The 13857-nt window shown below is 44.3% G+C and overlaps 1 protein-coding gene and 1 pseudogene across 1 annotated transcript in view; both read right to left on the reverse strand.

Annotated features, from left to right (window-relative positions):
- Positions 1-2054: 2054 nt before the first annotated feature.
- Positions 2055-13857, reverse strand: part of LOC101593562 (tetratricopeptide repeat protein 41-like) — an 80006-nt gene continuing 68203 nt past the window's right edge. The window contains exons 15-16 of the mRNA XM_045152258.1: positions 2889-3018; positions 2055-2793 (exon numbers count right to left, since the gene is read on the reverse strand). Of these exons, the coding sequence (XP_045008193.1) occupies positions 2055-2793; positions 2889-3018 (869 nt within the window). The remainder of the gene's footprint in view (positions 2794-2888; positions 3019-13857) is intronic.
- LOC101600475 lies at positions 11662-12294 on the reverse strand (annotated as a pseudogene).

Below are 13857 nucleotides of genomic sequence, written 5' to 3' on the forward strand. Positions count from 1 at the left end.
GCCATCTTGAAAAATAATCTTTCATTTTACAGACAAAACTCGAAATAAAACAGCTTGCCTGAAGTCAGTCATACAGCTGGGTCCCTCCTTTCATGGGCTTCCTAATAGTACTTAGGATTTAGTTTGGTCATAGTGATGAAGGTAGAAGAAAGTATCTTGTAATCAATGTTTAATGTTTCACAGATCACTGATTTAAAAAAAAAATGGAGGGAAGCTGGGCGTGGTGGCACCCACCTTTAATACCAGCACTGGGGAGGCATAGGTAGGAGGATCCCAAGAGTTTGAGACCACCCAGACACTACATAGTGAATTCCAGGTCAGCCTGGACTACAGTGAGACCCTACCTTGAAAAAAAAAAAAAATAGAGGGGCTGGAGAGATGGCTCAGCAGTTAAGGTGCTTACCTGCAAAGCCAAAGAAACCAAGCTCAATTCCCCAGTACCCACATAAAGCCAGATGCACAAGGTGGTATGTGTGTCTGGAGTTCATTTGCAGTGGCTGGAGCCTCTGGTGCACCTATTCTCACTCCTCTATATGCCTCTTTCTTTCTCTAATGAAATAAATAAATAAAATAAAGTTTTAAATGAAGGATGGGAGCTGGAGAGATGGTTAAGTGGTTAAGGTTCTTGCCTGCAAAGCCTAATGACTCAGGTTCAATTCCCCAGTACCCACATAATGCCAGGTGCACAAAGTGGCACATACATCTGGAGTTCATTTACAGCAGCTGGAGGCCCTGACATGCCCATACTCTCAATCTCTGTCTCTCTCTCTCTGCAAGTAAATAAAAGAAAATTTAATGGAGGATAATAAAATGATATAAAAGAGATATAAAATCCATAAGCTCTGGTAATTTAAAGTTACTTTATGATTTTAGTACATTTCAGTTCATATCTTTTCTTGTCTGTTTAATAAAAAGATTTGGTAGCAATGATCAATTTTTGTTAAGATGAAAAATTTGTAAATTCAAAATATATAAACTATAGAAATATAAGAATAACACAATTAGAATTTTATTAAAATTGCTTCTATACATTTTCTTAGACTATGGGACCCTGTGAAAACAACATTGTTCTATTTAGCATAGAAATAACTTATTTTAACACTTTTTTTTTTCCAAGCAGGGTCTTGTTCTATCCTAGGCTGACCTGGAATTGACTATGAAGTCTCAGGTTGGCCTCAAACTCACAGCAGTCCTCCTACCTCTGCCTCCTGAGTGCTAGGATCAAAGGTGTGTGCTACCATATCCGGCTTATTTTGTTTAGCTAAAATCAGTGTGTGTGTGTGTGTGTGTGTGTGTGTGTGTGTATGTATGTGTGTGTGTGTGTATATATATATATGTATATATGTATATATACATATACACACACATACATACATACATATATTTATATATGAATGAAGATATTTTTTAAATAGGGGCTGGAGAGATGGCTCAGCAGCTAAGTCACTTGCCTGCAAAGCCTAAGGATCTGGGTTTGATTTCCCCAGTACCCACATAAAGCCATATGCACAAAGTGGCACATGCATCTGGAGTTTGCATATAGTGGCTATAGGCCATGGTGTGCCAATTCTCCCCCTCCCAAAATAAATAAATAAAATGAAATATTTTTAGAAAAAAATGAATTTCCAAATGATTATTATCACTCCTAAGGTTTTAGAAGAAAATATTCAATTAAAGATTTCTAAATAGAGCTTTGGGTATGGTGGCACATGCCAATTAATCCCAGCACTTTGAAGCTAAGGTAAGAGGATCACTCATTATGAGTTCAAGGCCAGCCTGGTACTAATGTGGGACTCTGCCTCAAAAAAAAAAAAAAAAAAAAAAATTCCCAGCCCAGTTCAGTAGTTCACATCTTTAATCCCAGCACTGTGGAGGCAGAGATAGGAGGATCACCATGAGTTCAAGGCCAACCTGAGACTACTGAGTGAGATCCAAGTCAGCCTGGGCTACCTGTGTCCCTACCTTAAAAAGACCAAAAACAAAAATAAATTACAAAAGATACCTAAATAAAGACAAATGAGGAAAGTTAGAATCCAAAGAACCCATGGGAATTTTTATTCCTTATTCATGTTGGTTGGGATCTTCAAAAACTTTGTTTCTGTCTGAGGTCGTCTCTGCAGAATAGACTTGTGAGGAGTCAAGCCACACTGCGGGCTGTGAAAAAGCCACTTTTCTGATATGAGCTCAGATATAGATTCCCAGGGCTTGTTCATGTTGCCAGGCGCTGGCAGAGAGTGATGGTAGATCGTGGTGATGTGGCCTTCTCCGCTCTCACTTTTAGTGGACAGGATCTTCTGCCTTGAAAGCCTGACCAAGCAGTTCACTTTGTCCAAAGATAAGATCCTGAAGGAGCAGTCTTTGTTTTTCAAGCAAGGGCCGCCTTTAACACCTGAGCCATCTCCCCAGCCCAAGTCCTTGGGTTTCACTGGTCCTTGCTTTCTTGGACCATTCCATATCTGTACATTTCGGGTCTTCTGTTGGGTCTTTTCCTCAGCAGAAGTGTTCATCGCTGACGTCAAGCCCCTTTTCCCTTTGCCAAAAGCCCATTTGGATTTATCTGGAATTGGAGGAGGAGGAAGAGGGGCCAGTGCCATGCTTTCAGCCCTCTGGAACTTACCTGCATGCATGCACACAGCAGAGCTCACTGAGTTAGACCCGTGGGCACTGTGGTAGTTTAACTTGGGCAAGTGTTCCCATAATACAAAGCAATTCTTAAAACTCTCTGGATACTGCTGGCTTGTGCCTTGTGGCCAACATTTACTGCCATTGAATCTCTTGATCTCCCTTAGAAGTCTGCAAAAGATCAAAGGGTGTCAAGAGGCTGTAGGTACACATAGCATGAACAGTGAAAAGCATATTTCTTTTTGAGACATGAAACAGAAACTCACTGCAGGATCCCATGGATTGATGAGTGAGAAGATCCCAGGTGGGTCACCCTTAAATCAAGTGCTCTATACAAATAGCCCACTGCTTCCAGCATGGAATGATGACAGGAATCACTCACCAATAGGTGAGCTGCTGGTTATATGAAGAACACAGAAATTTTTTAATATTTTTACTTATTCATTTGAGAGAGAGATACAGAAATAGGCAGGGAGAGAGAGAGATTGAGAGAGAATGGACACTCCAGGGCCTCCAGCCATTGCAAACAAACTCCAGATTCGTGCGCCCCCCTGTGCATCGGCTTATGTGGGTCCTGGAGAGTCAAACCTTGGTCCTTTGGCTTTGCAGGCAAGTGCCTTAACCACTAAGCCATCTCTCGAGCCCCAGAATTTTTTAAATTACTAACTTCATACATTTAATAGAAAATAAGCATTTACAAAGAGTGTGTTGGAACATTGCCTGTTATACTGCCAAAAACATTTAATGTGATTCGAATCATCAAGAAACAAGAAAGGCACACACCCTGAAGAGATGGCTTAGTAATTAAGGTGCTTTCTTGCAAAGCCTAGAAACTCAGGTTCAATTCCTCAGTACCCACGTAAGCCAGATGCACAAAGTGGACCATGCATCTGGAGTTCATTTACAGTGGCTAGAGGCTCTGGTGTGCCCATTCTCTCTCTCTCTCTCTCTCCCTCTCCCTCAAATAAATATATAAAAATATTTGACTTAAAGAAAAGACTAAACCTATATAATAATTAAAAAGGATGTTTTATTAATATAATAAACTGGCTTGCCTAATTAACCAAGGGCCTGCCCTTGTTCTGTAAGCATTCATTCCATGGTCCAGGGGAAACTAAAGGCTTGTAGTGAGTATCTTTCCTCTGCAGACATACTTCCATTCACAACAACTAATCCTGAGTCCATTGGGCCTGTTAGTCCAATTTCGTTAAGTACAATGCTAACTAAGACTTGAAATGAAAGGGAGTTATTTTCTATGAAACCAGACTACATGCTTTTAGAAAGACCCAATATCATGAGCTGAATGGTGGTTTGATTCAGTTGTCCCCCCATAAACTTAGGTGTTCTAAATGCTAGGTCCCCAACAGATCTCAAGTTGGAATTAAAGCCTCCTGGAGACAGTGTATTGTTGAGGGTGGGCTTATGGGCATTATAGCCAGCTTCCTCTTGCCAGTGTTTGGTGCACTCTCCTGCTGCTATTGCCCATCTGATGTTGATGTGGTGGAGGTGATGTCCACCCTCTGCTCATGCTATTGTTTTCCCCTGCCATCAAGGAGCTTCCCCCTTGAGTCTGTAAGCCAAAATAAACTGTTTTTTTTTTCCCCCACAAGCTGCTCTTTATTGGGGGTTTTCTGCCAGCAATGTAAACCTGACTGCAACAAGCTGCTAAAACAATTCTTTCAAGTTTCAAAATATGAGCAGACAAGATGACCAGTAATTTAACTGGGTGGGGACCAGGAGATAGTCCAGAAGGCTGTGTACAACTAGCCTCATGCTTCAGAAACCAAGACATCACAGGAAGTGCATTATGAGAAAGATGGTGTGCAATATTTTGCATGTGTGTTTGCACATTCGTGTGTGCATAGGCTCACGAGCATGAGCATGCATGAGTGTGAAGGCCATACCTGGCAGCCTCAGGTATCACTCCTCAGGAACACTATCCACAGGGTCTCTCATTGTCTGAAACTTGCCAATTAGGGTAGACAAGCTGGGCAGCAAGTCCCAGGAATCCTCTGTGTCTGTTTCCCCAGCCCTGGCATTACAGGCACCTACCACTATGCCAAGCAGTTTTACAAATCACTCAGATCCTCATCCTTGCCAGGCAAGCACCTTATTCATTAACTATCTCCCTGCACCACCACCTCCCCTAGCCTTTAAAAAAAAATTATTAATTTATTGGGGAGGGGCAGAAGAGAGAGAGACAGAACCAGATGAACAAGGTGGTGTGTGTGTCTGGAATTCCTTTGCAGTGGCTAGAGCCCTGATATGCCAGTTCCCTCCCTCCCTCCCTCCCTCTCTCTCTCTCTCCCTCTCTCTCTCTCTCTCTCTCTCTGTCTTTTCAGTTCCTGCATTTCCTAACACCCAGAATCCATGTACATGGAAGAGCGGCAACCTTTCTGTGATCCTAACACTCAGAAGGAAGAGCTAGAGGATGCCCAGGGTAAACTGGCTGGCTAGACTCACCAATCAGGGAGCTTCGAGTTCAACTGAGTGCCCCCATCTCAATAAATAAGGTGGAAAGCCATCAAGGAAGTACCCAACATCAAACTCTGGCCTTCACACACATTTTTTTTAAAATTATTTATTTATTTATTTGAGAGCGACAGACACAGAGAGAAAGACAGATAGAGGGAGAGAGAGAATGGGCGCGCCAGGGCTTCCAGCCTCTGCAAACGAACTCCAGACGCGTGCGCCCCCTTGTGCATCTGGCTAACGTGGGACCTGGGGAACTGAGCCTCGAACCGGGGTCCTTAGGCTTCACAGGCAAGCGCTTTACCGCTAAGCCATCTCTCCAGCCCCTTCACACACATTTTTTCCCCAGATATGCAAACAGGTACACACACAGAGAAAGTCTGAGGAAAAAATAGGAATTTATATCTAAGTCAAAACTCAAACTTAAGGTTTGTCTGGATCACTTACTTAACTTTTGAATTAGGGAATCAACTGCTGTGGGAAAGGGGGCCTCTGGCTGAGCTGAACATTTTAAAATTAAACGAAGAAAAAGGACTGACTCTCCCTGCTGAGAGTCACCCACTGCGGCCATTGCTTAATTTCTTCCTTCTGAACTTGACCTAGAGGGTTGGCATTTATTTTTGAAAAGAATCCCAGCGAGAGGAAAGTAACATCATGTTCATCGCCCAGGCTTCCTCCAAAGTAAGCAATCAGCACTCTGCTTGACATCATGGAATATGAAAAGCCGCATTTCCACTTTCTCCCCTCTGAAGTGGTTTCTCAAGGCTCTTAGCATAGATGGCAGTGAGATTGCTTGGAACATAAATCACAAAAGGCCTCAGATAGTTGGCATTCCCATTCAAATCTCTAAGAGTAGTACTTTATTATGTTAGGATTTGTACTTGAAATTGGATCAGAGTTGAGGGGAAATGAGCTGTGAAGGATATATATTTTATTTTTTAGTTTTTCAAGGTAGGCTCTCACTCTAGCCCACCTGGAATTCACTCTGTAGTCTGGGGGTGGCCTTGAACTCACAGCTATCCTCCTACCTCTGCCTCTCAAATTCTGGGATTAAAGGTGTGCACACCCAGGTGTGCAAAGCTATGAAGGATATATTAACAGAAAGATTTCATTTAGGAAACTGTGCCTCACAAAAGTAATCAGAAGCCAAATGTGGTGGCACATGCCTTGAATCCCATCACTCTGGAGGCAGAGGTAGGAGGATTGCCGTTGAGTTCAAGGCTACCCTGAGACTACATTGTAAAAAAAAGAAAGAAAGAAGGAAGGAATCAGAAGAAGAAATACAATATAAGATAAAAAAAAGAAAGAAACAGGGCTGGAGAGATGGCTTAGCGGTTAAGCGCTTGCCTGTGAAGCCTAAGGACCCCGGTTCGAGGCTCGGTTCCCCAGGTCCCACATTAGCCAGATGCACAAGGGGGCGCACGCATCTGGAGTTCATTTGCAGAGGCTGGAAGCCCTGGCGCGCCCATTCTCTCTCTCTCCCTCTATCTGTCTTTCTCTCTGTATCTGTCGCTCTCAAATAAATAAATAAAAAAAAATTTTTTTAAAAAAAAAAGAAAGAAACAAGCCAGGCATAGTGGTGCATGGCTTTAATCCCAGCACTTAGGAGGCAGAGATAGGAGGATCGCTGTGAGTTTGAGTCCCCCTGAGACTATGTAATTCCAGGTCAGCCTGAGCTAGAGCAAGACCCTACTTAGATAAACCAATAATAATAATAAAAAAATAAATAAAATGTAAGGTCCTTTTGGATGTCCCATTTTAATATATAAATCTCAAACAATCTCATGTATAAATATCTTGGAGTTTGTGGTAGCTTGAAATAGATGGCCCCCAATATATTAGTATAGTTTGCATCTGTAGCCACCTGGCTGGAGGTGATGTCACTGGGCAGATCTTAAGGTGTGGTGGTGGGTTTGAGATTTCAATCTAAAGACATGCAAGGTGTGTCTAGCTGGAGTTCCTGAAGTGTGCTGTGCTGTGTGGCTTTTAGACTTGTGCTTTTCTCTTCTCTGTGTGTGTGGGGGGTGGGGGGAGTTGGTCCTATTAAAGCAGGCCAGCTTCTTCTGCCATTATGGAACTTTCCCTGGATATGTAAGCTTCAATAAATACCCCTTCCTTCATAACTGTGTCTGGTTTGGAAGTTTATCTCAGCAAACCTGAGCTGTCTGCTACAAGGTTACAATTTACATCTTACTTATCAACATACTAGAACCCCACTATTTTCATACCTTGTTAAAGACTACCCTGTATTCTTCCCATTAGCCGTCAAAATACTAAGAAAGGTTTGAGACACTCAAGCTATCAGTTACCATTGTTAATCTATAACCTAAAATCTGGAAAGTCAACTAAAGAATATTGCTCTGGGCAGGTTAGTGTACTATTTGACTTGTTCCTTTTGGCATTGTTAGCCTGGAGCAGGGCCATCACTTCTGTGAAATAACAAGGCAAATTGTGTAAATGCCCAGCAAGACCCTGCCAGCACAGACAGCACTTATGATTGGGAGTCAGGTAGCTTTGTTAGGCAGGTAGGGTGACTGGTCCCCTCCTGGGAGGAAGGTCTTCTTTCCTAGGATTTAATCCTAACATTTGTGGTTGGTCAAATTCAGTCCCTAGAACTCAGCGTTATTGCTAGCCTCTTCCTGAGACAGCTTCTAGTCCAGACCAATCAGCTGATGTCCCCCTGCCCCTGGGATATCAGTCTGCTGGAAAGGTCAAAATGCCCACGGTGGAGAGCAATAAAGAGCTGGCAAAGGGTCCTTTGAGCCATCGTGACTGTGACTCAAAATAATTTAGGAGAATTACGTTGAAAATCCCTTGTGAAATGTCTGAGAAGATGGTTCAGCAGTTAAAACTTGCCAGCCAGGATTCGATTCCCCAGTGCCCACATAGAGCCAGATGCACAAGGTGGTGTAAGTGTCTGGAGTTAGTTAGCAGCAGGAAGCGGCCTTGGTGCGCCCATACTCACTCACTCTTTCTCTCCCAAATGAATAAAAAGAGAGAAGAAATCCCCTGTGAAGCTATGCTAAGGGCTTGCCTTGGCTTCCTCACACCTGCTGGACAAAATCCTTGCCCTGGCTTTCAATTATGCTCATAGTAACACTCAAATCCTTGCCTGGCCTAGGAGGCCTGTGGTCCATCCAGAACCTCTCTCATATCTTTCTCGTGCCTCCCCCATTGCTCCTGCACTCCAATCATGGGGTCTCCTTTGTTTCTTCCAGCCTCAGAAATTCTGTCCCTGCTGCCTGGAGAAGTGTCTCTGCTAGACTCTCCTTGTCTGAGCAACTTCTCATCCTGCACCTTCAGTCCCAGCATCACTTCTTGAGAAGCAGCCACTTTCCAGAAGTAGGAGTAAGGTCCTCTGCGGCACTTGGGATCTCCCCAGGACAGCACCTCCCCCTCCCCACGGCAGTTAAGCCTCTGTGTAGTACTACATACAGCACGTTGTGTCTAACTACAGTCTCCATAGTAACACTTTCCACAATCGCGATGGCCTTCTCCTCCAACGTGAGCTCAGCAGAAGGCAGTGCTGGTCTCTGTCCTGTTCACTGCTATCTGCCCAGCAACAAAACAGGCTGTCACCCAAAAGACACAGCAAACATTTGTTGAAATAGTTGATAAATACATGATTGAAAGAAATCTGATAATACAAGAAGGAATTAACATACAAATGCCCTTAATAACCTTACTTGCTTTTTTTTTCAGACAGAGTCTTCCATACCCCAGACTGGCCTCAAATTTCCTATGTAGCCAGGGATGACCCCCCACCTGCTAAGTGCTTATGCCATGTTGGGGAATCAGCGCAGGGCATCAAGTTCTCTATCAACTGTGCTATATCCCTGTTGCAGTCAGGTTCGCATTGCTGGCAGAAATCACCCGACCAAGAGCAGCTTCTGGGAAAAAGAGGTTTATTTTGGCTTACAGGCTCGAGGGGAAGCTCCATGATGGCAGGGGAAAATGATGGCTATGAGCAAAGGGTGGACATCACCCCAGCCAACATCAGGTGGGCAATAAGAACAGGAGAATGTGCCCACGACTGGCAAGGGACACTGGCTATAACACCCATAAGCCCACCCCCAACAACACACTGCCTCCAGGAGGTGTTAATTCCCAAATCTCCATCAGCTGGGAACCCAGAATTCAGAACACCTAAGTTTATGAGGGACACCTGAATCAAAACACCATAATCCCTAACATTCATACCTGCTTTTATAAAGAGAGAATAAATCAGAATTCACAAGGCATTTCTCCCCTCATGCATGTGTTCACTTGGCTGACATTTATTATCAAGGATCTACAATGTGCCATACATGATCCTAAAGAAGACAGATCAAGTCTCTTCTTGTTAGCAAGGGAGACAGACAATAATAATAAATAGTAGGCTAGAGAGATAGCTTAGGGGTTAAGGCACTTGCCCATGAAGCCTAAGGACCCAGGTTCAATTCCCCAATACCCACATAAGCCAGATGCAAAAGGTGTCACATGCTTCTGGAGTTCTTTTGCAGTGACTAGAGACCCTGGCACACCCGTTCTTTCTCTCTCTCTCTCCCTCAAATAAATAAATAAAATATTTAAGATTAAAAAATAAACAATACCTAATTTTAGATAGTAAGGAACTATGTTAAATTAGAAGAAAATTTAAGTTGAGTGAGAAGATAGAAAATGTGCAGAGAGGCAGGTGTGGTGGTGCACGCCTTTAATCCCAGCACTCGGGAGGCAGAAGTAGGAGGATCACTGTGTGTTCAAGACCACCCTGAGACTACACAGTGAATTCCAGGTCAGCCTGAGCTACAGTGAGACCCTACCTCGAAGGAAAAAAAGGAAAATGTGTAGAGGTGTAATAAAGGTTGAGGTTAGATCATAGGAAATTCTTCAATGCACACTTGTTGACAAATTCTACCAGGGCCTGATAAGGTCAGAATAATTCCAAAGAGTTTCCAGAACAATTCCTAAACAGAAGAAGCCTATGAGACAAGCAATGCCCAAAAACTCTTGAATCTCTGGTCTCCACTCGCCCACTAGACAGATTTTCCTTCCAACCTGTACACTTAGTGCCCCAGCCCTCCTCCACTGCCTCTTGACCCACTTCTTCTTTTTTAAATTTTTGTTTATTTATATTTATTTATTTGAAAGTGATGGACACACAGAGAGAGAGAGAGAGGCAGATAGAGAGACAGAGAGAATGGGCGTGCCAGGGCCTCTGGCCACTGCAAATGAGCTCCAGACGCATGAGCCCCTTTGTGCATCTGGCTAACATGGGTCCTGGAGAATCAAGCCTTGAACTGGGGTCCTTAGGTTTCACAGGCAAGCGCTTAACCACTAAGCCATCTCTCCAGCCCTTGATCCACTTCTTCACCTACCCCTCCCACCTGCCACCAAGCTAGTCCTACCACTCCATTGGTCCCCACATCTCCTCTCTTTGTTCCTGCAGTCCCCACATCTACCAGCGGCCCTTTGCTCTGATACTTGACACTCTCTACTTTCTTAATGGCTCTACCCAAGAGGCAGTATTTTTATGTATTTTTAAAATGAAATACTAGGATCTTTATTTCTGGACGTCATGGCCACCCATAGACTGTATCTTTGGAAACACAAGGAAAAACAAAAAAAAAGATTCTGTCTTTCAGTCGTGGTAAAGCTGAGGCACTCTGTAGGCACGCCTAGCATAGCGGTCTTTCCACTCCAGGCTCTGCTCCCTTCACTATCATCTGCTTGGGTCTCTCATGGGAGAAAAACACTCGTCACCATTAATATCTAGCAGCATGCTCAAAATTCATCATTTAGCAATTCCATGTATCTTATTACTACTTCTATATATAAGATATGACCATCTATTGTTGCCACACATGAACATTTCTAATTCCCAAAGACTTTTGGGGGATCTCATTTTTTTTTCATAATAAAACACACAGAGTGGGCCCCAGAGTTGGAGCACCTGTTTAAAGAAGGCCCCTTAGTCCAGCTTAGGTCCTGTGTGTGAAGGCAGTCAATCCAGTCCTCCAGCTCTCAATTCATAGGAAGAGGTCAGAGGGATAAATGCAGTAGCTATCACTGTTGCTGAACAGGAAAAAAGCAAACAGATATGACAAAACACAATCCACAGAAACCAGGATGTCTAAGAGGAAGGCATGATTCGTACCAGAAAAAAAGAAATGTGGATAAAAATCACTGAAGAGAAGTAACCACTAAGTACAATTGACATTCTCAGGCTTACCCTATCAGTGCTGTGGTTCAACAGCCTCTGGACAGTAGGGAGAACCACAGATCCCCACCATGGCATGCAAAAGGGCAATGTTACTGTCAACCCCCAGCTAGAGGGTTAGGTTAGACACCATTAGAAATCCAGCCTGTACTACTTTTGTCTGGAGGGCATAATACATGTGCAGAGTCCCCTTCTCCAGGGCAGAAGAGAGCTTCTTCACGAACTCTTGTCTCCTCGAGTTCATGATCACCTTATAATTTAAACTGGGAAAACTACTGCAATCTCAGCTGGCTTCTGATTTGCACGTTGCCCCAACACTACACACACGGCTGAATGAATGACCATGACCTAGTTCCCCCAAGAGCCGTTCAGTATGCTTCTTTGGACTGAATAGGTGTAATCTTGTTTGAGAAGTGTGTGAGCATAAGGCCATATTTTGTTAGTTCGGTCCCAGAAAACTGGTGGGGTACTCCTCGGCTCTTGTACAGGTCCATGACTGGCTTGGCCGCATCTTTGCACCATCTTAGCCTGACAGCAACAGCTTTGGGTTTGTCATCCTCCTGCTGGACTAGTGGCTCTCCAGTGATGTCATCAATTCCCTGCACCTGAGCTGGGTTGCTGTCCAGATTATAGACCCTCCCACTAGAAGGGTGAATCCAATGTCGGCTGAGGCAATCTTTCAGTGTTTCAAGTGGAATGTTCAAACTGATCACTAGATCCAGATCACAAATTCTTCTCAGGGCTTCAGCCTGTACTAATGTCCTTGGAAAGCCATCTGGTAGCCAGTGTTGACTGCTCCCATGATCTGGAAGCAAAAGCCCTTTCTCTAGGAACTGCTTTGCCATGTCACCAACCTCCGTGTTGTCCTTGAGGTTCTCCCGTAAGAAGTGGCCGCTGGAGAGGTGCTAGAGGCTAAAGTTCTGGGTGATCCTCTGGCACAAGGTGCCCTTGCCTGAGCCAGGTGGCCTGAGGATGACCGTGTGCAGGAATTTGGGAGCCATGGCCTGGAAAGAAGGGCTATCCCATGAACTTCTCCCAGCCTCCACTCAGCACCCTGCACGCACAAGGACCTTTATGTATTTATTTGAGAGAGAGAGAGAGAATGGGTGTGCCAGAGCCTCCAGCTACTGCAAAGGAACTCCAGATGCATGTCCCCCCTTGTGCATCTGGCTTACGTGGGTCCTGGGGAGTCAAACCTGGGTCATTTGGCTTTGCAGGTCCATGCCATAACCACTAAGCAATCTCTCCAGCCCCCAAGAGGCAGTATTTGAAGAATCTCCTAGTGCCAAAAAAAAAAAAAAGCTGGGTGTTGGTGGTTTACACCTTTAATCCCTGCACTTGGGAGGGTCCCTGTGAGTTCAAGGCCAGCCTGAGACTAATTCCAGGTCAGCCTGGGCTAGTGCAAGACCCTACCTGGGGTGGGGGGTGGTGAATCTCCTACTGCTTAATCACTGTCTTCCTTTATATGTAAAGGTAGATTTGTTTTGTTTTCCAAGGTAGGCTCTCACTCTAGCCCAAGCTGACCTGGAGCTCACTCTGCAATCCCAGGCTGGCCTGGAACTCAATGATCCTCCTACCTCTTCCTCTGAAGTGCTGGGATTAGTGTGCACCACCACACCTGGCTATAATATTTTGTTGAGGAGCTAAAAGACAAACAAGGCAGAACAATAGAGGGGACACTTGATGTTGGACCTCCTGCACACAAAGGACACACACATATGTGCACACACACAAGGAAGGAAGGAGGAAGAACTCAATGTTCTTATTTTACAGATGGTGACCAGAGACAGATGTCCCTGGGACATAGAAGTTGGGACTCACCAAAGGTCACAAGGCTGATTATAGCCAACAAAAATCATTTCCAGTCCCCCCAGGCAGATGGTGCTTTAAGCCATAATGTGCTGTATTTTCTATAATAGGTTTGTTTTGCTAGTGTTATTTTCCTTTTTGTCTCTTGCAGAACACATAGTATGGGCCTTTGAGTATGGAAACCTAGAGTCCATCTATTTATCTGCGGTTTTCCTTTACTGCATCCAGGCAAGTTCAGGAGATTTTCACCAACTTTCAAGAGCATTTGTGAGATCTGAATTAAATATAAGCCATATAAGTAACTTAGAAATCATGTGGGAGACTTAGTGAACTGCTCAAGAGTAACAGGCAGCTTTTCTGCAAAGCACCTAAGGATCTGCCCTGCAGGATTGACAGGTACAGACCTGGGGCAGTGTGAATGCAAAAATATCCCCCACAGCCTCAGATGTTTGTGACTAAGCCTCCTAGCTAATGGGGCTTGTGGGTGATGGGGCATCGCTGGAGGAGGTATATCCCTGGGGGCAGACCTTGAGGTTCATTACTCCAGCCCTACTGGGTGCTGAGAGCCAGTTCACTCTTGCTACTTCCTTCCTGGTGCTGTGACAAGTTATGACACCCCCACTGCTTGCTCTGCCCTGTTTTCCCCACCCTAATGAAGCTTCACCTTCAAACTGTAAGCCAAAATAAACCCTTTGCCCCCATAAGCTGCTTCTGGTCAGGTGGGTTATCCCAGCAATGAGCAGGTAATTTCTACA

Source organism: Jaculus jaculus, chromosome 6 (assembly GCF_020740685.1).
Source record: "Jaculus jaculus isolate mJacJac1 chromosome 6, mJacJac1.mat.Y.cur, whole genome shotgun sequence".
NCBI lineage: Eukaryota > Metazoa > Chordata > Mammalia > Rodentia > Dipodidae > Jaculus > Jaculus jaculus.